At 45.3% G+C, this 26756-nt stretch overlaps 1 protein-coding gene across 1 annotated transcript in view; it reads right to left on the reverse strand.

The window, feature by feature from the left end:
* The window catches only part of TMEM87B (transmembrane protein 87B), a 76826-nt gene extending 50622 nt beyond the window's left edge, over nt 1-26204 (reverse strand). Inside the window, exons 1-3 of the mRNA XM_040351084.1 lie at nt 25884-26204; nt 12225-12288; nt 7013-7104 (exon numbers count right to left, since the gene is read on the reverse strand). Of these exons, the coding sequence (XP_040207018.1) occupies nt 7013-7104; nt 12225-12288; nt 25884-26009 (282 nt within the window). The 5' untranslated portion in view covers nt 26010-26204. The remainder of the gene's footprint in view (nt 1-7012; nt 7105-12224; nt 12289-25883) is intronic.
* Nucleotides 26205-26756: the final 552 nt, after the last annotated feature.

A 26756-nucleotide genomic window follows, 5' to 3' on the forward strand; every position in this document is an offset into this window, starting at 1 on the left:
CAGTTTTGACACATTTTTGGGACCATTGGCATTTATACAGCAATTAGCGGCAAAAAAGATTCAATGATTACTGTGTAAATGTCACTGGCAAGGAAGGGGTTAACCATGGGGGGCGATCAAGGGGTTAAAATATTGGTGAATGGGTGCGCTGATTAATCAATAATAATACATAATCAAATATAAATTAGTGTACATAATCAAATATAAATTAATATACAGAATATATGAATGCTATAACACCTATTACTGGTATGTGATCTAGTAAAAAAGTCCAAAATAATTATAGTGCTGATATCTATTGTGCTCAAAAGTGAATAGTGCCAAAACATAAAGTAAGTCCAAAGTAGGCATAAGTGGTTGGAGATGTTAGTCTCTTGGATAGTCCTCAATTGAAGAAAAAATGCTTGCAATCAGGCTAAAGATCCACCTTCACCATAATGTTGGCTTACACCCAAAGTGAATATGTAAATTGGCTCCTTACCAGATGAAAATGCCCCCTATTTTGGTATCAAAAAGGAGGACATTTAAAGCTTATCACAGGATCACCTGTAGTGGCAAATACGTCCTACACTTCTTTTGCTAGGATCAAGAAATTCCAATGGATATGTCTATCCAAAGCCTGGGACCCTTACATCAACTCCCTCTGGTGAAGCTGAAGTTTTGGTTGTGGTGTTATAGACCAAACTTATGTTATCAATCCAGCAATCAATTACAAGGGGCAACAAAAGCTCCAGATTCAGCCAAAGAGTAAAGTAGTAATCGGTTTTCTTGGAACACATGTAATGTACAACCGATGGTTTATTCAACTTGGCTTCCAGCTGGTTTCCTAGGTCGCCAGGAATATCCTGCTGGCCAATGACCGGGCCACTCCCCGAGACCCGGCACTGCGTCACCCCAACCGACAACTACACGGTCGTGCGACGCGGCCCCCAAATAAAATGTACGTCCCCCCTTCCCACAAAGAGAGCCCTCCCCCGGTGGCACCCGATCACCTCCGCAGCCCTCACTCTCTGCGCTTTCAGTCGATGTCTTTATTTCCTAAATCGGCCCAGCCATTCCTCTGCTACCTCGTCCTGAATTTCTGCCACTTCCTGGTTATGGAGCCATGGAGGATGATGTAAAAATCCTTTACATCAGGGATATGCAATTAGCGGACCTCCAGCTGTTGCAAAACTACAAGTCCCATCATGCTTCTGCCTCTGAGTGTTATGCTTGTGGCTGTCAGAGTCTTGCTATGCCCCATGGGATTTGTAGTTCTGCAACATCTGGAGGTCCGCTAATTGCATATCCCCGCTTTACATCATCCTCCATGGCTCCATAACCAGGAAGTGGCAGAAATTCAGGACGAGGTAGCAGAGGAATGGCTGGGCCGATTTAGGAAATAAAGACATCGACTGAAAGCGCAGAGAGTGAGGGCTGCGGAGGTGATCGGGTGCCACCGGGGGAGGGCTCTCTTTGTGGGAAGGGGGGACGTACATTTTATTTGGGGGCCGCGTCGCACGACCGTGTAGTTGTCGGTTGGGGTGACGCAGTGCCGGGTCTCGGGGAGTGGCCCGGTCATTGGCCAGCAGGATATTCCTGGCGACCTAGGAAACCAGCTGGAAGCCAAGTTGAATAAACCATCGGTTGTACATTACATGTGTTCCAAGAAAACCGATTACTACTTTACTCTTTGGCTGAATCTGGAGCTTTTGTTGCCCCTTGTAATTGATTGCTGGATTGATAACATAAGTTTGGTCTATAACACCACAACCAAAACTTCAGCTTCACCAGAGGGAGTTGATGTAAGGGTCCCAGGCTTTGGATAGACATATCCATTGGAATTTCTTGATCCTAGCAAAAGAAGTGTAGGACGTATTTGCCACTACAGGTGATCCTGTGATAAGCTTTAAATGTCCTCCTTTTTGATACCAAAATAGGGGTCATTTTCATCTGGTAAGGAGCCAATTTACATATTCACTTTGGGTGTAAGCCAACATTATGGTGAAGGTGGATCTTTAGCCTGATTGCAAGCATTTTTTCTTCAATTGAGGACTATCCAAGAGACTAACATCTCCAACCACTTATGCCTACTTTGGACTTACTTTATGTTTTGGCACTATTCACTTTTGAGCACAATAGATATCAGCACTATAATTATTTTGGACTTTTTTACTAGATCACATACCAGTAATAGGTGTTATAGCATTCATATATTCTGTATATTAATTTATATTTGATTATGTACACCAATTTATATTTGATTATGTATTATTATTGATTAATCAGCGCACCCATTCACCAATATTTTTGCACTGTATAATCACTTGATTATTTTTGGGTAGCAGCGATCTTATTTATTTTTATCTTTATATTTAAAAATAATTTATTTTGGCGCGAGATACCATAAATACGCGATCAAGGGGTTAACTGTGTTCCCTAGTGTGTGTTCCAACTGTGGGGGGGAGGGGACTCACTATAGGAGATGACAGATCGTGGTTCCCAGCTTGTAGGAACTCAAGATCTGCATCTCCTCTCCTCACAGAACAGGATTGTGTGCGTTTACTGCCTCTCTTGCCCGGGATTGCTTGTGGCCGGCGGTCATCGCGACTGCCAGTCAAAAGCATTGGCACCCCACAGTGCAGTGGGCGCGCGCCTCCACACCCGCTATCCTGCCTAAAAGGGACCGACGTACAGCTACGCCGGATCGTGCCGACCTGCTGCAGAATAAGGACGGCGGGAGGTGGGCAAGTGGTTAATTAAGCACACCAAGTGTCATTTCTGTCGGCTGCTTCATTCCTCTGCCATCACTGAAGGGACCCTCCATGCACCTCTAAGGAGCGACAGATGTCAGCATTGACAAACGATCTGAGTCGTTTTGTAGCTATTTAACGGTAACAGGAAACTTTGAAAGCAGCAAAGTAAGACTGGAGGATATAGAGAGGGATGAGCGCTCCTTGTGTGTGTTGTGAACGTGCTGGAAGTAACGCATTTATCGGCGTATATCGCGCACTTTTTTCCCCTTAAAATAAGGGGAAAATCGTGGGTGCGCGATATACGCCGATAGCCGCTTCCCGCGCTCAGTTTGAAATCCTGCGCCGACATATACCGAGTGCAGTACATCCGGCTAGGCTCGGCTTCGCTCGTGCTCACGCATAAACGTCACAGAGCGTGAGCGCGAGCGAAGCCGAGCCTTGCCGAATGTACGCGAGTGTACTGCACTCGGTATATGTCGGCGGAGGCGTTCGAACTGAGCGCGGGAAGCGGGGACTCGACTTGAGGAGCGCGCTGGAGTAGCCGGGAGGACACCGAGGCCGCAGCCGGACGCCGGACCGGACGATGGACGCTGGGAAGACACCAAAACTAAGTAATAAAATCATATAACATTTTTTTTTACAGGAATTTCGGGGGCAACTTTAGGGGTGCGCGGTATATGCGGGAGCGCACTATACCGCAATAAATACGGTAGTTGTGTGATCTGAGCAGTGGCTGCAATCCGGGCACGTGTATGGAATGATACTTTGTATTCTAATCAACTGCAGCCACATCAAAACCGTAAATTCCTTCGACGGTAGTTACACCCCAACATCTGACGTGGTCCTTCCACACACTCTGGAGCCTGCCTTCTGAAGTTGGATCCTCTCCAATATTGGATTGGGTTTATTCTCCAAACGTCGACCTTGCTGTGAAGGATTTGCTGAGGCGATTCCTCATGACTGCCCGTTTGACTCTTATGCTGTACCGCATGAGTCCACCATTTCTGGTAAGCGTACCAACCTTATCATATTGCACCTTAAAGATAAAGTTTCATCTACCTGAACAGTATAGGGGTCTCTTTCCACATTTATGGGATCGACCGTTTAACCACTGGGCACTTAAACCCCCTTGCTAACCAGACCAATTTTCAGCTTTCGGTGCTCTCACACTTTGAATGACAATTACTCAGTCATGCAACACTGTACTCATATGAAATTGTTGTCCTTTTTTTCCCACAAATAGAGCTTTCTTTTGGTGGTAAAAGTACTGCGGGTTGGCAAGTGGTTAAAGTACTTTTACCGTTTGCTTGGAATATACAAAGTACTTTAGTGTGCATGATATGGGCACAGTTTCACATGCATTTAACTGATTGCTAAGATTTATATACTGAGTACTATATTTATAGCTGCAAATTGTTTTTCAAACATTAACTAATGTGCATACATTTGCCTAACTTAGGCCCCTTTCACACCAAGATGTTTTAGGCGTTTTAGCGCTACAAATAACGCCTGAAAAAATCCTGTAGTCTTCAATGTGGAAGCCTGAAGCGGTGCGTTAGCAGGACCGCTCCAAAAGTCCTGCTGGCCGCATCTTTGGAGCGGCGTGTTTACCGCACCTTTACCGCTACTGCCCATTGAAATCAATGGGACAGCGCAGCTATACCGCCCGCAAACCGCTGCTGCTTGTGGGCGGTTTTAACCCTTTCTCGGCCACAGTGGGGGTTAAAATCGCACCGCTAGCAGGCGAATATGGCAGCAAAAATTACGTTATAGTGGCGCTAAAAATAGCACCGCTATACCGCCAGCACACCTCATGAGCCCAGTGTGAAAGGGGCCTTACTGTCTAAAGTGTGTACAGTTATAAGCAGAAACAATTCAATGGCCCACATTCATTTATAAAAGATATTGTTTGCTAGAAAAAAAATAAAAAATAAAAAACTTTAAAAACAACAGTCATGGGTATTTAAAACAAAGTTACATTGGTCCAGCTATTAACAATGTACATACCATACCTGGTCAATGCCCCTGGAAGCTGAAATCACTGAAGTAGACAATGCTATTCATGTGATCTCAACTAGCTTCCGGATCCCGTGCCAAGCCGCTGCCATCAGAACACAGGGAGTGGGCCATTTTGCACAACAGCCATTCAGAAACTGCTTTGCATTTTCTGATTGCATGTACAGCGTTCTGACTAGACGGCGAGGTGGAGATTGTAAAGTCACCACGCCACCTCTAGACATCATCCAATCAGAGAACGATTTGCATTCATTCAAAACATGCAAATCATTCACTGAATACAGGGCTCGACAAAACCCAAGCGCCAGGTCGCAATTGCGACTGGAAATTGCATCCTGGCGCCTGGATTACAATGCAGCAGTTGCGCGGACTAGCGTCTGGCTATCCGATTAATTGAGACCGCGGCTTTTGCGGCCTGCTGGAGCGGGATACATGTTCCATCTTCAAACTGCGCCCTCTGGTGGACAGTGCTGTGATGACTCAGCAGCGCGGCTTGCTCTCACTGCCCGCCCATCCTACCTTCCCTCAGTGCTAATCCCCCACCCCGCTGAGTTCGATCGCATGACCGCTGCGGTGGTCAGCTGGTTTTGGGCGTCCTATGCGGCGATGCCGGAAGTGTATGGCGGTTGTAGATGAAGGGACACCAGGGATAGGATGGTGCTGGAGGATAGAGAGCGTGAACCGTCCTAGGTGTGTGTCGTGCAGCCGTCACCCTCTCCCCATACAAAGGTATCTACACACTGACGGCTTCTTTTACAGAGGGCTCATTACTGCAGTGTGTCAAAGAGGTAGATCAACAAAATAAAGCATGGAGATACAGATGGATGGGTGAGCTTGCTTTGATCATTAAAAAATCTGTAATGGCATTTTCAGTGCTCATATACAGCTTAGAGATTCAGACTCAGAATCCTTTATTAATCCCAAAGGAGAGATACTAAATTCTGCTTACAGTTTAAAAGCAACTGCTAGTCTAGATCTAATCAGTGCAGCCTATCAGCGCCCATCAGAGCAGCCTCCTCAGTGCCACCTTATTTATTTTTTACTTTTTGTACTTTTCCGCTTGGCACCAGGCCTGAGCAATTCTTATTGCCTGACGCACCGGACAAGCAGTTCTGGGCACTGGACAGCTGATTTAAAAACTGGCTCCTAACTTTTTTAGCTGGCTCCTAGATTCTAAGCAAATTTGTCAAGCCCTGACTGAATAGCACCTGTGCTGAACCGCCGACCTCCTTGGTTCAGCGAGCATAAGCGCAGCCTGGCAGCTAGTAGAGATCACTGGAATAGTGTTGCCTACTTCAGTTATTTTCAACTTCCAGGGGCATTGGCCAGGTATGGTAGTGTGACAGTACAAGGCTCCGCCACTGTGAAAACGTTTGGAAAAAGGACACATCTGTAGAAGGCGGTGTCTGGGTTTTGTTAAAGATCAGGTGTGTTTGTGTTTGTGTTTGTGTTTGTGTGTGTGTGTGTGTGTGTGTGTGTGTGTGTGTGTGTGTGTGTGTGTGTGTGTGTGTGTGTGTGTGTAGATGCACACATCCTTTATAATAAAGGACTGAGAATAGTTCAGGGCTCCAACTCCCATTTTGAAGACAATGTTCTGCTGTGTGCATTAAAGCAGAAGTAAACCCATTCATAAAACAGTTTCATTTCCGGCACATGTCGGAAATGTAACACTCCCATTGGTTGTGCTCTCAACCAAACTGTCAAACCATCCAATGGCTGGTGTCATAACTGATCACATGTGCAGCCTCACGGCAGTTGTGGGTTAAACCTAGGCAAAGATGGCAGCTTCCTTGGCTGAAAACGATAGGGGGGGGGGGGGGGTTTATTTACACGTTAAGAAGGAACAGTGTGCATTGACAGGCTTGAAGCTATGTGCACTGAAGAGGGTCTGATGGACCCATTATTAAAGAGCAGAAGTTCTGCTGAAGAGAGAGTCAGGTGTCTTGCCATTTGTGTTACCCGTTTCTGCAGTCTGCAACCGAAACCCCTGTATGGTCAAGTTTGTGGACTTTATGGAAATCTGTTTTAGTAAAAGTGGGCTACCAGGCCCTTAAAAACACAGTTCCTACTGGCATGGACTTCACTAAAAAATTCATCTACCACAAGTAAATGTGAGTCTAATCACCCCAGTGTCACAGTATATTCTGTACATAGGTACATTATATACACCATACCGTATATACTATGTATAAAATATTAATGTCTGTAATTATTGTTTAACAGAAAGCAAAATTCTTGGGATAATCAGTGAAAACACTTACCTCAAGGGTGGAAAATTGATTGTAGCAAATGTAATGCATCAGATACCACGTTACAGTAATCTTAACAGGCTTAGCGCACTGGACGTTCTGAACTGTGAAGGAGAATGAATACATATATATCAGAGTCTCCCAAACAAATTATTCAGAATAATTTACATGAGGGCTGGACAGCTCCCAGGAACCGGGGAGAACACCAGCTTATAACCTGTTGATACATAAAAGGCCCCAACTATCATACCGAAATATACAGCCAATTAACTTTTTTTCAGTCTAAAAGAGTTAGTATTGAAATAATCAAAAAATAACATGAATGCTATGTTGTACATATTCAGTCAAAGGAATAGATAAAATTATTTAAACTAAAAACCCTCTAAAATTCAAAAGTGCTACTGTGCATATGATAAAGTTCTATCATACTATTACTATACCATGACAAGGTAACAATAGTGTAAGCTTAGTGTTTAGGGGTAGGTCTTCTTCCTCCATTTGTAAGTATGAGTTGTCTAAGTCGGATGTTTGTAACTCTGTACGGATACATACACTTTATAAGATCATTGGGCCAGATTCACAAAAGGGATACGACGGCGTTTCTCCTGATACGCCGTTGTATCCCTGTTTCTATCTATGCGACTGATTCATAGAATCAGTTACGCATAGATATCCCTAAGATCCGACAGGTGTAATAGTTTTACACTGTCGGATCTTAGGATGCAGTACCGCGGCCGCCGCTGGGGGGAGTTTGCGTCGTAAACCAGCGTCGGGTATGCAAATTAGGAGTTACGGCGATCCACAAAGCTTTTTCCCGTTGTTACGTCGTCGCGAGTGTTAGATTTCCGTCGCAAAGATAAGGCACCTTTAACATGGTGTAAAAGTACTCCACCATGTTAAAGTATGCCTGTCTTTCCTGCGTCGCTTTTGAATTTTTTTTTAATCTTTTATTTTTCCCGGCGTAAATCTTTTTTCACGTCGCGATTCACAAAACGTCGGTGCGTCGTAATTTCACGCAAGCACGTCGGGAAATTTGCGACGGGAGCATACGCAGTACGTCCGGCGCGGGAGCGCGCCTAATTTAAATAGTACTCGCCCCATTCTATTTGGCCCGCCTTGCGCCGGACGCATTTACGATACACTGCTGCAAGTTTCCAGGTAAGTGCTTTGTGGATCGAGCACTAAACCTAAAAACTTACGGCGGTGTAACTTAAATGGCTTACGTTTCCCCGACGCAATTGTACGTGAATCTGGCCCCAAGTGTCTTTTGCCACTTCTAAATTGATACTTAACGGCACTATTGCATCTTTATTGAATATTTTATTTTTATTTTTTTTTCCCATGTAGATTGTATGCACTAAGCTTACACTATTGGTACCTTCTCATGGTATAGCAATAGTTTATGACAGGGGTCTTCAAACTTTATAAACAAAGGGCCAGTTTTATATCCTCCAGATTTTAGGAGGGCCGAACTGTGGTCATCGGGAGTAAAAATGATCCTGGCATCAGTGGGAGTAAACATCGCATCTTTGGTATTAGGTGGTGGAAAAGTGCCCTATTGCTGGTGTCAGTGGGCTGAATAGCGCACCATAATTGGTTTCAATAGAACGAATAGTGCATCATCATTGGTGTCAGTGGATTCAGTAGTGCCCCATCATTGGTGTCAGACGAAGGAATAATGCACCACCATTGGTGTCAGTGGCAGTGGTGGCTCCATTTTTTTTGGGGGGGGGGGGTTGCGGCAAACAAACCCTCCCCACCAGGTCTGCACTTACACCCCATCCAGGTCGTGGGTGGCTTCCCTGGCTTCTCCTCCCGGCCAATTTCCAAGGAGAAGCAGGAAGACAATATCGAATGTTGATTCACTAATGGCACAAGTGGGTGGGGTCGGGGCGCAGTGCTCTGTGCCCCAAGCACAACCTTTTTGAAGCCAATTAGAGCTTCAGGTTATAAACATGTGCTGCAAAAAAAATATATAAAAAAATAGTAGAAAGCTATGTGTCCGGCACCCCATATGGAGATTAGGGGCTGGTGCCCCTTATAGACCACTTCAATACCAGGCACTTTCACCCCATCCTGCCCTGGACAATTTTCAACTTTCATCGCCGTCACACTTTGAATAACAATTGCACGGTCAAACAGAGCTTTCTTTTGGTGGTATTTGATCACCTCTGGGGTTTTTATTTTTTAGCTAAACTAAAAAAAGTACAACATTTTTGAAAAAAAAAAAAAAAAAGCTTTTCTTTGTAATAAAAAATAGTTTTCCTCCTTCACCGACGGGCACTGATGGGTACTAATGAAGCCCTACTACGAAAGTAAGACCTAGCGTGATTATCAGGGTGGGCTGCAATATAAGCCCTACGCCGATAATAAGCCCCAGTAAATTTCATTAAAAATCCTATAATCCTTTTTGTAAAACTGGGGCAGTGTCTCTGATTGTTGCTGTATTGAAAATCTCATGTTTACACCCACCGCTGACCCGCCGGAGGTCCTCTTCTCTCCTCCCGGCTGACATCTGCTGCCCCTTCTGTGCACGGAGCAGGCTGATGTCAGCGGGGATCTCGGCTCTTCTCTTTCCTCCCCTCCACTCCTCAGAGAAGACAAGGGAGCAGTTATAAAAGGTACTTTAGATACTTTCTCCTGACCTGACAATGAGGGGGGGGGCAGGGGAGGAGTGTCCGCTGGGCACCCGAGATTGCCGGCAAACACGGCAGGAGTGTGGATCTGTGTGTGTGTAAACCTCCTGTCAGAGGTGAGGAGACTGATGTGTGTTCCCAGAACAGAGGAACACAGATCGGTCTCCTCCCCTTGTGAGTCCCCGCCCCTACAGTTAGAAATCACTCCCAGGGAACATATTAACCCCTTCAGCGCCCCCTAGTGTTAACCCCTTCCCTGTCAGTCACATTTACACAGTAATCAGTGCAGTTTTATAGCACTAATCGCTGTATAAATGTGAATGGTCCCAAAAACGTGTCAAGTATCCGATATGTCCGCTGCAATGTCATGGTCACAATAAAAATCGCAGATCACCGCCATTACTAGTAAAAAAAAAAAATAAAAAAAAAAAAAAAATCTATCCCCTATTTTGTAGACGCTATAACTTTTGCGCAAACCAATCAATATACGCTTATTGCGATTTTTTTTTTACCAAAAATATGTAGAAGAATACGTATTGGTCTAAACTGAGGAAAATTTAATTTTATTTATTTTTTTTAAATGTTGATATTTATTAAATCAAAGAGTAAAAAATATGGCGTTTTTTCAAAATTGTTGATTTTCTTTTGTTTATAGCACAAAAAATAAAAACCGCAGAGATGATCAAATACCACCAAACGAAAGCTCTATTTGTTGGGGGGAAAACAAAGATTTCATTTGGGTACAGTGTTGCATGACTGCACAATTGTCTTTCAAAATGCAACAGCGCTGAAAACTAAAAATTGGTCTGGGCAGGAAGGGGGTGAAAATGCCCTGTATGGAAGTGGTTAAGGATATTATTGACCTTCAGTGTTCAGATGCTGTTATTTGGGTTTAGTTTTTGCGCTGTCTGTATTTTCTTATTATTCACCACCTTGTAGACCTGGATAGAGTGTGGAACTTCAGCTAGAGTGCCCCTTTAAAAGCTTTTTTTTTCTGTGCCAGGATTTATGCTCTCCTTCCGCATTTTATTGCGGCCGGGAGTCATGTGACAGGCAAGAAGACAGTTCAAATCCAGGATTTAGAACGCTCGTTTTTGAAAACTACTTACATAGTAAGCTATATCAGCGTCCAAAAGAGGGGCTGGCATAGTCTTCTATAAATGGCCTAACAAACCCTTTAATACACTAGAGCAGGGGTCTCCAAACTGCGGCCCTTTGGTTGCTTTTATCTGGCCCGTGGGGCACGAATCCTCCCATTGATACAGGACACTAGTTTGCCATCGAACACCAACAATGAAGTACCATTTCTCCCACTGACACTAATAATAGGGCACTATTTCTCTTTATGATACCAACGATTGGGCACTATTCCTCTAATCTAATACCAAATGTGGTGATGTTTACTCCTACTGTTGCCAAAAAAATGTCCACTTCCGCTGGCCACGACATGGCCCTCCTGAAGTCTGAAGGACAGTAAACCGGCCCTTTGTTTAGAAAGTTTGGAGACCCCTGCACTAGAGGAAGGCAAGAATCCCTGACAGGTTTTTATCTGGGTCTAGTGTTGCCGCTGTATATTCCCATTTCCTGTCTAGTGAAGCGGTTGTCATCAAGACAGGAAGTGAGAATACATCTCTCCAACAGAGCCCTGGATAGGAGTGAAAGTGTGACAGGAGTCCAAACCACTACCCATTCCAAAACAGATATTAAAAATGGCAGGAGGGGGGGGTGGTTTTGGGTAGAAAACACTTTACCAAATCAATAAAGAATGAGACCTGACACAGGATGATAGATAAGCAATAGAATACACATTTGCATGTGGTGGTAAAAGTAACTGACCATTGCGACACATCACAAGCAGCAAATACACGCTATTCCACTCATTGTAAAATAACTGTACTACTGCAAATATTGTGCAATTAAATGCAATATTTTATCCAATTGCTCCAAGCCTCTCAACTTCCTTATAAGCTGTATAGGAATTGGACCCTCCAGATGCCCATTTATGTACTGAATGCAGATGAACCATTTTATAAGGCTTCATTTCCATGGACGTTTTTGGAGCTACTTTTCTGAGCGTTTTCTGCAGCTTAAAAACGGCTCTCCATGTTAGCCTATGGCCTCATGCCCACCATGACATTTTTGAGCTGTAGATGGCTGAGCCGTTTTTAAGCTGCAAAAAAAAACCCAGGACCAGTGCGTTCTGAAGCTCCAGCGTTAGAGCTGTAAAAACGTCAGACGTTAAAAAACGCTCAAAAACGTCCAGAAACGCTACCGCGGCAGTTTTGAGCTCCAGCTCAAAAAAAAAATATTAAATAAATAAACATGGACAGGTGTTTTTAAGCTGTAAAAAAGGCTAAAAAAAAGTGGTTGTAAAAACGTCCATGGAAATTAAGCCTTATAAGAGAAGAGACATGATCAACAATTAAGCCTGTCAAACTGTAAAAAAAAACACCTATTATCACTGTAAAACATGAGTGTTTTCAGCATGCTACCTATAAAGTGGATGTATGACAAATAAAAATTGCAAAACCACCAAAAATGAATGCAGAAAACACAGCCCAGAAAAAAAAACAGCAGTTTGTACTTACGTGTCACTTCTATGTATGTTTTGTTGAATAATATCTTTCTGAACAAGAGAGGCATTGCATCACCCTAGGAGATAAAAAGACAAGCTTTTAGAAAGTCTGGCCATATCAAAAAAATACAAAAGTATATTGGAAGCAGTGTTTTTTTTATTATTATTATTATTATCAGCATTTCAAAACAATTCCAAATATTATCTTAAAACATACAATGCAATTTATCTTATCAGTTCCCATGCCCTTCAATAGCGACACAAAGAAAAAAGGGGGAATAAAAACAAGAAAAATTAAAGCGGGGGTTCGCCCTAAAAAAAAAAAAAAAATAAATAAATAAATTCTACCATGCCATCCAGCATACTAGCGCAAGCTACAGTATGCCTTTATTTTATTTTTTTTGCGCCGTACTCACAGTTTAATCCCGTAGTTAAGTTTCAGACTCCCCGCGAGGAGTAGGCGCTCCTATGCAGAGGAGAACATGATTGACGGCCAGCTATGGCGCGTCACGCTTCCCGAAAATAGCCGAAATAGGACTTGGCTCTTCACGGCGCCTGCGCAGTCAGCTCCTAGTCTGTGCGCAGGCGCCGTATAGCGCCGTGAAGAGCCGAGTCCTACTCCGGCTATTTTCGGGAAGCGTGACGCGCCATAGCCGGCCGTCAATCATGTTCCCCTCTGCATAGGAACGCCCAATCCCCGCGGGGAGTCTGAAACTTCACTACGGGATTAAACTGAGTACGGCGCAAAAAATACAAATAAAGGCATACTGTAGCTCACGCTAGTATGCTGGATTTCATGGTAGAAACTAGGGGTGCAACGGATCAAAAAACTCACGGATCGGATCGATCCTCGGATCAGGAGTCACGGATCGGATCATTTTCGGATCAGCAAAAAAAAAAAAAAAAGGGTCAGTTTTTTCATTGGTCCAAAATATATATATTATATATTTATATATATATATATATATATATATATATATATATATATATATATATATATATATATATATATATATATATATATATATATATATATATATATATATATATATATATATATATATAAATAAAATATTTTTTTTTTTGGACCAATGAAAAAACTGAACTTTTTTTTTTTTTTTTGCTGATCCGAAAAAAGAGCACAATAGCAATTCACAGGGGTGGATTAAAGAGGAAGCAGGTGAGGCTGTTTGGGACTTAAAGTACAATCTTGATGTTTTTACAGCAAAAAAATATTATATATATATATATATATATATATATATATTTTTTTTTTGCTGTAAAAACATCAAGATTGTACTTTAAGTCCCAAACAGCCTCACCTGCTTCCTCTTTAATCCACCCCTGTGAATTGCTATTGTGCTCTTTTTTCCCCCTTTCCCCCCCCTCCTCTCACACCAGTGCTTCACTGCTAACATTCCCATTCAGCTTGCTAGAGCCCAGTGCACAGCGTGACACGCCTCCCCGGGGAGGCGTGTCACGCTGGGCTCTGGCAAGCAGACTGGCCGCCGCTCCGGAGCTAGGCCGAAGCCGGGGACTTTCCTAGGCCTAGGCTCCGGAGCGCTCCGCGGATCGCGGGGTGTGCCGATCCGAACGGGGTGGCCCGTTCGGATCACGGATCGGTGACGATCCGTTACACCCCTAGTAGAAACTTGTTTTTTAGGGTGAACCACCGCTTTAAATAAAATTCCTGTGTTACAGCCTCCCATGCAGCAACACGTCACAGATTCCAGCACATCACATACAGTGAAGTAAGCCAGATCTAGTTTGGATTCACACTACATTTACTCTGGACTATCAAAACAGAGAGTGACGATAGTAGAGCATTACATATTACGTTCACACGAATTGTTATAGAATTTCATCATGCAATGTATCATTAAAGGGTCACTAAAGAAAAAAAAAAATTCGCTGAAATGACTGTTTACAGGGTATAGAGACATAATAGTTAACCAATTCCTTTTAAAAATGATTAAAAATAGATAAAAACCAATCATATAATCTACCTACAGTTTAGTTTCGTTTTTTCTGTTGTTTCCTGGCTCTCTGATGTACGGAGACAAAGAGCCAATAGAGGTCGGTGATGCTTTGTAAAATGAAACTGGATTGGTGCTGACACACAGTAATCACACCTCCTTGATTAGTCACCACAGTGAGAAATCTCCCAGTACTGTGGTGATCAGGAAACAGACAACCAGGAAGTGTCCAGAACAGAGAGGAATTACAGCAAAATCAAAGCAAAAACGAACAATGAGGACATGAAACCAGGACTGCAGTAAGGTAAAGGAAGCTATTTAGCTAAAAAAAAAAAAATTCCTTTAGTGACCCTTTAAGACTTTTTATGTTACTGTAAGGCCCCTTTCACACTTGCGGACCGTATGTACGCTTTTTCATCCATCCGTGTGCGGACGAAAAAGGGACATACATTGGTCCCTATGAGATCGCGGGTGTATGCAGATGAACATCCGCCGATACCCAATCTCGCCAGCCTCCGCATTCCTCCGATTCTGCAGACGGAGGAAAAACCCTATTTTTCCTTCCGTCTGCGGATCGGATGAACACGGACAGGCGGTCCGTGTTCATCCGATCCCCCCATAGAGGAGAGCGTAGAAAAGACAAGGCGGTCCCTGCACAGTGTGCGGGGACTGCCCTGTCATCCGCCGGCACAGCGGGGATCAACGGAGCGATCCCCGCTGAGCAAACGGAGGTTCACGGGGCGGATCATTACTGATCCGCCTCGTGTGAAAGGGCCCTTACGCTTTCATTATATTTCAATAAACATTTTATTGTGAAAAAAAAAAAAAAAAAAAAAAAAGAAGTGTGACTGCATCAAGATGTAGAACATCTTTACCAGTTACATCCCACGTTGCAGTTACAGTGCCTTGAAAAAGTATTCATACCCCCTTGACATTTTCCACATTTTGTCAAAAATGTATTTTATTGTGTGTCTGTAAATCCAGGTAGTGAACAGGCAGCAGCTTCAGCTGCCCACAGTTAAAATGGTTGTTTCCAGGCTGCAGCAAGTACAGAATCACAGTATATATAAAATAATATGCAAAGTGGTTGGAGGGAAGCTTCAGAATGGCTAAGATGTTTTTATTACAAATTATATGAGCAGACTGCAATTCCTCTTTAAGCATCCACAGTTCTGGGTCATGCACCTACATGATGTCATATAGGGCCACAGCGGCTGTGTCCATGCAGCAACGTGTCCCAATAGACATCTATGGGACTGCCAGCACAGGGATGCACACAACACTGGTGTATTCCTGTGTCCGCAAAACAAGGCTCTGCACTGTGTACACGAGTATTCGCCCATGTGAACGAGGCCTTAGAGCAGGGGTGCCCAACCAGTGGCCCCAAATGCACTTTGCCTGGGACAGCAACAGCTGGCGATACCTGAATGTTAGACTGTTATTATAGGTAAGTTTATTACTAAAATCACAGTGTGTATATATGGACATATTTGTTCTGCAGTAGTTACTGTGAAGCTTTCAAACCGATTCGCAAGTGCAGCGCAGAACCACCTGCAATGACCTGCACTGAGCCATAGACTTCTGTTATTACCTGTGGGTTGGGGCACTTGAGAAGTGGATATAATAGAAGTCTATGGCAAAGTTCAGCTAACCGCAGGAAAGCCACAGGTGCACTACGTCAGGGGTTGACAAATTTGCTTGGAATCTAGGAGCCAGCTAAAAAAGTTAGGAGCCAGAAACGCACCCCGTCCCGATGAGCTTGCGCGCAGAAGCGAACACATACGTGAGCAGCGCCCGCATATGTAAACGGTGTTCAAACCACACATGTGAGGTATCGCCACGATTAGTAGAGCGAGAGCAATAATTCTAGCCCTAGAGCTCCTCTGTAACTCAAAACATGCAACCTGTAGATTTTTTTAAACGTTGCCTATGAAGATTTTAAAGGGTAAAAGTTTGTCGGCATTCCACGAGCGGACGCAATTTTGAAGCGTGACATGTTGGGTATGAATTTACTCGGCGTAACATTATCTTTCATAATATTAAAAAAAAAATGGGGATAACTTTACTGTTGTCTTATTTTTTAATTTAAAAAAAAGTGTAATTTTTTTCCCAAAAAAGTGCGCTTGTAAGACCGCTGCGCAAATACGGCGTGACAGAAAGTATTGCAACAATCGCCATTTTATTCTCTAGGGTGTTAGGATAAAAAATATATATAATGTTTGGGGGTTCTAATTAGAGGGAAGAATATGGCATTGAAAAATAGTGAAAAATTACATTAGCATTGCTGTTTAACTTGTAATGCTTAACTTGTAATACCAACGGCCACCACCAGATGGCGCCAGCTCACATCTGGTGGTAATAACTTGTAATACCAACGGCTCACCACCAGATGGCGCCAGCTCAAAAAAAAAATGTTTTTTTTTTTTGCCCACCTTCCAAGCCAAGTCGCCAGGACACTATTTCTAGTCGCCATGGCGACCGGGATTTGTCGAGCCCTGCACTACGTTGCACCCTCAGTGTGGGTATATCAAAGCGCTTCAGTGTGAAAGCAGCCTTGGGCCCCTTTGACATGATCAGCGTGACACAATTGGACCTTTCGTCCACCTCTACTTAGCCCAGTGTTTCTCAATTCCAGTCCTCAGGGCCCCCCCAACAGGTCAGGTTTTCAGGATTTCCCTCAGATGAAAAGGCTGTGGTGATTACTAAGGCAGTGAAACTGATCAAATCACCTGTGCAAAATAATGGAAATCCTGAAAACCTGACCTGTTGGGGGGGCCTGAGGACTGGAATTGAGAAACACTGACTTAGCCACAGATGTAAATGGACTTGTGGTCGTTTTAACCACACACCTACCTCTAATTTGATCCACACAAAAAAAAAACAGAAGGGGGGGATCCGTCCTCTTCCATCTGGGAAGATCGGATTGGAGGGCCATTATAGTAGAGTGGGATGTGCCCCTGTCTGCTCTGTGTATGCAGAGAGGACATGGGCCTGTCATCTGCCTGCTCTGTTCATTGTGGCCCGCGACCCGTTACCAAGTCGCTTCAGTGGCCCTCGCCTTTTGTGCAGGAAGTCAGGACATATCAGCAGCTTTCTGTTATGGGAAAGCAGATGGAAACTTGAACTCTGAACAGACCATGTGATGAGATAAAACGATGGCGCTGAGATAAATCCTACGAGTCAGTGTGCTTCCTTGTCTCATCACAATAAGAATCAATATGGAAGGTGAAAAAGAAAAAAAAAAAAATTTAGAGGGAACCTAGCACGGAGAGGATATAAAACGCAACAATATTGACATCCTCCATGTCATGCCCAAGAATTTATTGGATTTTTTTTATTATATTTTCTTAATAAACACACGTTAACTCTAGCTGTGGCAAAGGTGTGCAAAACCAACAATGACAGCAAAGTTCTAGATCCTTTGGGAGGCAAAACAGTACAACTCTGTACCTTTGTCTGTACGTACTGACCTGAACAGGGACCAGGACGTCTCCGATTTACTTGTTCCACACCAGTGACTCAAAATAAAATAATGTCCCTTGCCTCTGCTTATACAGAATAGAATGCTGCTTTTACTATGGATCATATTTGTAGAGCAGTGCATGTGACATTCACCAAACATTTACTGCAGGCAGGGGCGGACTGACAACTCATGGGGCCCCCGGGCTTACAGGTGGCCACCATGCCAGGAGGCAGTGCAGAGGCCGGGCAGCCAAAATCTCTGGATTTTCACATCAAAAGCATGTCAGTTTCGGACATATCAGGGACAGATGTAAAAAAAATAAAAATAAAAACACAGATTTTTAAATACTGTCCCTGGTTTTACTGAGCCTGGCAACCCTGATGAGGCCCCCTAGTGGCATGGGGCCCTCGGGCAGTGCCCGAGTGACTCAATGGTCAGTCCGCGCCTGACTGCAGGTGAAGTAATCACTCTCACTTGAATTTCAAACATTTAATAAAAAGGTATTCTCATCAATAAAAAAAAAAAAAAAAAAAAAAAAAAAACATTGTGCATTTATTACATTTTTGCATTGGAGAGTGCAGAGCATTACAACCATGTTTAGTGGATCACAGGTGCAATGCCTAGGCTCCTGCAGACTTCCCCCAGCCTCAGGTTGGTATGAAGGGCATGAAATCAATAGCATAGCTGTGTTATGACATTGCGCTCCATTAAAAACCAGATGGGACTTGCAGTCTCTCCATTCACCAATCTATGTAAAGGCGCAGCTGTGTGGGCGGAGCCATACACAACTGCACCCAAATTCCAAACTAAACAGAAGCCAGCTGGGAGAAGAACAGCACCACGCAGTTAAAGGGGGGGGGGGGTGGCGCTTCCCCCCTCCCCCTTTACTTGTAGTGCTGGAGAAAGAACTGTCATTGGACCTAGGGTAACCACATTTCCAAACTACCATTCAGGCTGTTTTTCATGCATCAATTGACAGATAAAAAAATAAAAACATACAGAACGGCCATGTGAAAGGAGCCCAATGTTACACTTTAAAATGTAATTAACCACTTCAGCCCCAGAAGAATTTACCCCCTTCCTGACCAGAGCACTTTTTGCGATTCGGCACTGCGTCGCGTTAACTGATAATTGCACGTCGTGGGACGTGGCACCCAAACAAAATTGACGTTTTGTTTTTCCCCACAAACAGAGCTTTTGGTGGTATTTGATCACCAATGCGTTTTTTTTTTTGCGCTATAAACAAAAGAGCGCCAATTTTGAAAAAAAACACAATATTTTTACTTTTTGATTCAATAAATATCAATTTTTTTTTATTTGATCACCAATGCGGTTTTTATTTTTCACGCTATAAACAAAAGAAGAGCGACAATTTGGAAAAAAAAACAATATTTTTACTTTTTGATTTAATAAATATCAAATTTTTTTTATATATATTTTTTAGGCCGATATGTATTCTTCTACATAAGCGTTTAGCGATTGGTTTGCGCAAAAGTTATAGCATCTACGAAATAAGGGATAGATTTATTGCATTTTTATAAGAAAAATTACTAGTAATGGCGGCGATCTGCGATTTTTATTGTGACCGTGACATTAGGACGGACATATCGGACACTTTTGACACATTTTTGGGATCATTCACATTTATACACGATTAGTGCTATAAAACTGCACGGATTACTGTGTAAATGTGACTGGCAGGGAAGGGGTTAACACTAGGGGGGTTAATTATGTTTCCTAGTGAGTGATTCCAACTGTAGGGGGCGGGGACTCACAAGGGGAGGAGACCGATCTGTGGTCTTCTGTACTGGGAACACACATCGGGGGGAGGGGAGGGGGAAGGAGGGGGAGGGGGAAGGAGGGGGAGGGGGAAGGAGGGGGAGGGGGGGAGGGGGAAGGAGGGGGAGGGGGGGAGGGGGAAGGAGGGGGAGGGGAGGGGGAAGGAAGGGGAGGGGAGGGGGAAGGAAGGGGAGGGGAGGGGGAAGGAAGGGGAGGGGAGGGGGAAGGAAGGGGAGGGGAGGGGGAAGGAAGGGGAGGGGGAGGGGGAAGGAAGGGGAGGGGAGGGGGAAGGAAGGGGAGGGGAGGGGAGAGGGAAGGGAAGGGAAGGGGAGAGGAGGGGAGGGGAAGGGAAGGGAGGGGGAGAGGAGGGGGGGGGAAGGGAAGGGAAGGGGGGGGGAGGGGAGGGGAGGGGAAGGGAGGGGGAGGGGAAGGGGAGGGGGAGGGGAGGGGGAAGGGAGGGGAGGGGGAAGGAAGGGGAGGGGGAAGGAAGGGGAGGGGGAAGGAAGGGGAGGGGGAAGGAAGGGGAGGGGAGGGGGAAGGAAGGGGAGGGGGGGGGGAAGGGAGGGGGAAGGGTACAGAGGGGTGGGGAGAAACTGGCAGGATCAGCCAGGTTTTTTAGATGTTACAGGAGGCCAAATCACTCCTCTGAGGTATTTTACAATTGGTGAGGAAGCAGTGAACAGGGCTCACCACCTGGTGGAATCCTGAAAATGCCAACCCACTGCGCCACAACCATGTGGTTGCGGAGTGGCCCCGTTTCCTTCAATGGTCATGTTCTGCAGCAATACCGCCCTTCAAATGTGACATGGAGTTTAATTCTTGTGGACACAAAGCAAAGCATCCATGGCATGTTTACATACAGCTCTGAATGACTGCATGCCCTTATTCATATGGGCAATCGGGGGGGGGGGGGGGGATGAATAAAACTGCTTGCTTTCACTGCCCCTGAACAAGCCCTAAAACTAAACAAATAAATACATAAAAATAAGTAAGGAAGTTTTGCCTTTGAATTATACTTTTTAACCAAAATAATAAAGTTAAAAAGGCAAAGTGTACCCATACATTGCTACCTACTCCTGGGTTTAGAGTGTGCCCATGCCCCCCCACCTCCGGCTCGCACTGTCATTGTACACAGCGGGAGCATGTCAGCAAGTCCCAGCCAATAATCGTCACAGCCCAGAGCTCTGTGTGACAGAGGGAGCCATCTGTCTGTTTCTGAGAAATCATTATTAAAAAGCAGCACATTTTACACATAGTTAGGCACAATTTTAACCCCTTGATCGCCCTAGATGTTAACCCCTTCCCAGCCAGCAGTCAGCACAATCGCCTTCACTAACAGCACACTCAGTGCGCATGCGCCGTAGACATTGGTGCAGTCTTTTCAGCAAATATCTCCTAAACCAGAGGGTTGACAAAATTTGCTTGGAATCTAGGAGCCAGCTAAAAAAGTTAGGAGCCAGAAAATGCTCCCGTCCCGACGAGCTTGCGCGCAAAAGCGAACACCTACGTGAGTAGCGCCCGCATATGTAAACGGTGTTCAAACCACACATGTGAGGTATCGCCGCGATTGGTAGAGCGAGAGCAATAATTCTAGCCCTAGGCCTCCTCTAACTCAAAACATGCAACCTGTAGAGTTTTTTTAAACGTCGCCTATGAAGATTTTAAAGGGTAAAAGTTTGTCGGCATTCCACGAGCGGACGCAATTTTGAAGCGTGACATGTTGGGTATGAATTTACTCGGCGTAACATTATCTTTCATAATATAAAAAAAATTGTCTAAAATTGTCTAATTTAAAAAAGTGTAATTTTTTCACAAAAAAGTGTGCTTGTAAGACCGCTGCGCAAATACGGCGTGACAGAAAGTATTGCAACGATCGCCATTTTATTCTCTAGGGTGTTAGGATAAAAAATATATATAATGTTTGGGGGTTCCAATTAGAGGGAAGAAGATGGCAGTGAAAATAGTGAAAAATAACATTAGAATTGCTGTTTAACTTGTAATACCAACGGCTCACCACCAGATGCCCCCTTCCAAGCCAAGTCGCCAGGACCCTATTTCTAGTCGCCATGGCGACCTGGCGACCGGGATTTGTCGAGCCCTGTAACTGTGTAGGTTTAGGAGATATTAGTTACACCTACAGGTAAGCCTTAATCTAGACTTACCTGTAGGTTAAAGTGGTCTGTAAGGTTTTACAACCACTTTAATGTCACTGGAGAAGTCAGGGGCAGTCAGTCAGTTTCAAAATGTTGTGTTCTTTTTTTGGTTTATATATATATAAAAAAAAAAAAAAATGTAAAAACTCAGTGGTGATCAAATACCACCAAAAGAAATCTATATTTGTGTGAAAAAAATGATATACATTTTGTTTGGGTACAGCGTCGCATGACCGTTCAATCACCAGTTAAAAATAGCGCAATGCCGAATAGCAAAAAATGTCCTGGTCACAAAGGGGGTAAAATCTTCCAGAGCTGAAGTGGTTAAATGTCAGTACATATTAGAACGCACTGCATAAAAGGAGTGTTTCTGGCACGAGCATGTTGTCCTTGCGAGACACGCACGGGTACACCCCAAACACTTTAATTTCCGGCCACCAAATCGCAGTACCACGTGCTCTGATGCATCGCTATCCAAAAAAAGTAGTTCTTGCGCTACTTTCTGCGTGTTCTGCTACATTTGGCAACCCATTGCAATGAGCTGACAAAACCAGAATGTGCGCAGACTGAAGATTCTAGTGTGAACTGACCCCAATGCTCGCCATACACCGGGCGAAAAATCATTAGAATGCAATCATGATAACAAATGATATTGCCGTCATAGAACGACAGAATTGTGAACGATAAATCGCTCAACGAACATTAATGAATCAGTTTCACGTTCGTTTTTTGCTTCTGGGTCACATGCGCAATGCCAACAGTTCAATTGCTATCTACTTGCCTACTGGCCACTTTCACCCCCTTCCTGCCCAGGCCAATTGTTAGCTTTCAGTGCTGTCGCACTTTAAATTTTAATTGCGCAGATATGCAACACTGTACCCAAATGAAATCTTTATCATTTTTCTGAGACAGATGGAGCTTTCTTTTGGTGATATTTAATCACTGCTTGGGTTTTTATTTTTTGCCAAACAAACAAAAAAATATATGGAAGATTAAAAAAAAAATCCTTTCCTTGTTTGTTATAATAATTTGCAAATAAATAATTTGACTTCACCGACGGGCACGGATGGGGAGTGAGAAGCAACAGCGAGAGGCGGAAATGATGAGCAGTTTTGAGGCTGCACTGATAAGGCATTAATGGGCACTATGAGGCAGCAGTGACAAGCGACACTGGTAAGCAGTTTTGAGGCTGCACTGATGGGCACTAATAAGGCGACACTAATGGGGTGGTACTGATGGGCACTATGAGGCAGCAGTAAAAGGCGGAACTGATGGACCCTATGAGGCAGTACTAATGAGGCGGCAGAGAGGCAGCACTAATGGACACTATGAGGCGGCACTAATGGACACTATGAGGCTGCAGTGGGAGGCAAAACTGATTAGTAGTGAGAGGCGGCACTGATGGGGTGGTACTGGTGAGCAACAGTGAGAGGCAGCACTAAGCCTTCTCTTCTGAAGGATCAGGACGACACTGTATGGAAATAAGCGCCTTGAGGCGATTCAGTTCGCATTTGTAGCGCTATACAAGTTATTCAATCACTCACTCATGGACACAATGAGGCAGCAGTGAGAGGCGGCACTGAGGGGCAGAGAGAGGCTGCACTGATGAGGCGGCACTGATGGACACAAAGAGCAGTGAGAGGCAGCACTAATGGGCAGTTATGAGGATGCACTAATAAGGCGTCAGTGAGAGGCGGCACTAATAGGCAATGAGGCGGCAGTGAGAGCTGGCACTGATGGACACTATGAGGCGGCAGTGAGAGGCGTCACTGATGGACACTATGAGGCGGCAGTGAGAGGCGTCACTGATGGACACTATGAGGCGGCAGTGAGAGGCGTCACTGATGGACACTATGAGGCGGCACTGATGGACACTATGAGGCGGCAGTGAGAGGCGGCACTGATGGACACTATGAGGCAGCAGTGAGAGGCGGCACTGATGGACACTATGAGGCAGCAGTAAGAGGAGGCACTGATGGACACTATGAGGCAGCAGTGAGAGGCATCACTGATGGACACTATGAGGTGGCAGTGATGAGGAACTATGAGGTGGCAGTGATGAGGAACTATGAGGTGGCAGTGATGACGAACTATGAGGTGGCAGTGATGACGAACTATGAGGTGGCAGTGATGACGAACTATGAGGTGGCAGCGAGAGGCGTCACTGATGGACACTATGAGGCGGCAGTAAGAGGCGTCACTGATGGGACACTATGAGGCGGCAGTGAGAGGCGTCACTGATGGGACACTATGAGGCGGCAGTGAGAGCCGTCACTGATGGGACACTATGAGGCGGCAGTGAGAGGCGTCACTGATGGGACACTATGAGGCGGCAGTGAGAGGCGTCACTGATGGGACACTATGAGGCGGCAGTGAGAGGCGTCACTGATGGGACACTATGAGGCGGCAGTGAGAGGCGTCACTGATGGGACACTATGAGGCGGCAGTGAGAGGCGTCACTGATGGGACACTATGAGGCGGCAGTGAGAGGCGTCACTGATGGGACACTATGAGGCGGCAGTGAGAGGCGTCACTGATGGGACACTATGAGGCGGCAGTGAGAGGCGTCACTGATGGGACACTATGAGGCGGCAGTGAGAGGCGTCACTGATGGGACACTATGAGGCGGCAGTGAGAGGCGTCACTGATGGGACACTATGAGGCGGCAGTGAGAGGCGTCACTGATGGGACACTATGAGGCGGCAGTGAGAGGCATCACTGATGGGACACTATGAGGTGGCAGTGATGAGGAACTATGAGGTGGCAGTGATGAGGAACTATGAGGTGGCAGTGATGAGGAACTATGTGGTGGCAGCGAGAGGTGGCACTTGATGGACACTATGACCCCAATCACACTGGGATGCTTTTCAGGCGTTTTAGTGCTAAAAATAGTGCCTGTAAAGCGCCTCTCAAGCCACCCCAGTGTAAAAGCCTGAGTACTTTCACACTGGGCAGTGTACTTGTAGAATGGAAAAAAAAAGGCCTGTATACACCGCTCCACCGCCCCTGCTCATTGAAATGAATGGGCAACACTGCCGAAGCGCTTTGGAAGCGCCGCAACACGGGCGTGAACAACCCTTTCCTCGGCCGCTAGTGGGGGTTAAAAGCGCCCCGCTAGCGGCCGTACAGCGCCGCTATAACATCGGTAAAGCATCGCTAAAAGTAGCAGCACTTTACCGCTAATGCCTAGATGTGAAAGGGGTCTATGAGGTGGCAGCGAGAGGTGGCACTAATGGGCACTGATTATCAGTGTAAGGCGGATGACAGGTCCGTCTCCGCTCACTGTGCGGGGAAGGACCTGTCAGCGCTCTGCTCTCCTCTATGGGGAATCGGATGAAAACGCTTTTCTGTTTCCACCCGATCCGATCTGCCAAACGGATGGAAAAATAGGGTTTCCATCATTCGTCTGCATTTAGCAGATCGGATGTCAGCGGACATGTCACCGCTGACATCCGTCGCTCCATAGAGGTGAATGGAGCGTCTGTTCAGGTCTGCCTGAAAAACTGACAGTTGGACCTGAGCGCTCTGTATGTGTGAAAGGGGCCTACACGTCTGCTGTCACAGGAAAGCTGGTTATCGGCTTCCCTTTCCTCACACAGTGACAGCGCTGAGGAAAGGAAATGCCAATAACTGGCATTTGTTTACATGGGATTAGCTGTAATTGGACACAGCGCATCACATGGTAAAGAACCGCTGTCATTGGCTCTTTACCCTGATCCAGTGATGGTGAACCTTGGCACCCCAGATGTTTTGGAACTACATTTCCCACGATGCTCCACTACACTGCAGAGTGCATGAGCATCATGGGAAATGTAGTTCCAAAACATCTGGGGTGCCAAGGTTCGCCATCACTGCCCTAATCTGTGATGCGCTGTATCTGAGAGACGTGGCTCACTACCAATCACCACACTGCGTGCCCGGGAAGACGTCATATGACTGGACCAAAAAAAAACAAACGAATGGTCCAAATGACAGATTTTCCATCTAGTGTATGGGCGCCATTATACTGAATATTTCTCACATTTAGCCCTCCTATGTTTGTTATATGAATGCAGAATATTGTGGAAATGTTTGTCAGAGCCCCCCAAACAATGGCCCTATTATTCTTATCCGGGACAGTCTGTCCTCAGGTACAGGTGAGTGTTCAGTCCTGGTCCCCCCTCACTTCCTGTCCCACACCTGACACAACTCCAGTGACAGCGACCTGAGGAGCGCGCGCACACATTGACAGAAAGCCAGCGCGTCCACGTAGAGCGCGCCCCCGGCACCTGTATGAACCCCCCCCCCGGCCGCACACCTACCTTAGAGTAGGGCTTAGTCCAGGTCCCCGGCTCCGGCACCGCCTCCACCCCTAGCGGCACAGCGAGGCCCAGGCACAGCAGGAGGAGGCTCGGGGACAGAAGGCGCCTGATGGAAGCAGCAACCATATTGCAGCCACAGAACTGTCCGTACGGCGGCCGCGTCCTCGTCTTCTTCCTTCTCCTGTACGGACAACCCGGAGCCTGCTCACCTGGCTGGATGTGACATCACCGCTTCACCTGGAGGAGGCGCTCTGCTACAACGCCCCCTTAGCATGACCACAAACGAGACACTTCGACTGCTATGGGATTTCCATTATAGTGGGACACTAGAAGAACAGGGTTATAAGCCGTTCATTAAAGTATGTCCCGTTTTTTTGGCAGATGTCGCCATTTTCTTGAAGACCAGTTTGTGTTGAATGCTATGAGTGTGTCGCCACAAATATGGCGGCTGAGTGTTCTAAAAGAAAGCTGTCTCTCTTGTTTCTAGTGTGGAAGTGAAACGTCATCACTCGACATGTGTAGGAATGCGGTGTAGTGACAGATGAAATGTGGGACCAGGGAGAGCTGTATTGTTATCTCAGGAACTAGAACCCTCACTCTGGATTCACGACCTGGAACATGTATACAGCTAAGGAAGGAAATTCCAACAGAAAAAGTCAGATGGAGCATACACACGGTCGGAATTTCCCGATCAAAAGCTCACATCGAACTTTTCTTGTCGGAATTTCCGATCGTGTGTACGCGGCATTAGGATTTAGATACCTGAAACTTCCAAGAGTGAGGGAGGATTCACTTCTTTTTTTCCCTAATGACTTCACTGGTGCTTGGTAAGGATGAGCAGAGAGGGAATTTGCTTTGTATGATTTCCAAGTT

The sequence above is a fragment of the Rana temporaria genome, chromosome 4, assembly GCF_905171775.1.
Source record: "Rana temporaria chromosome 4, aRanTem1.1, whole genome shotgun sequence".
Taxonomy (NCBI): Eukaryota; Metazoa; Chordata; class Amphibia; order Anura; family Ranidae; genus Rana; species Rana temporaria.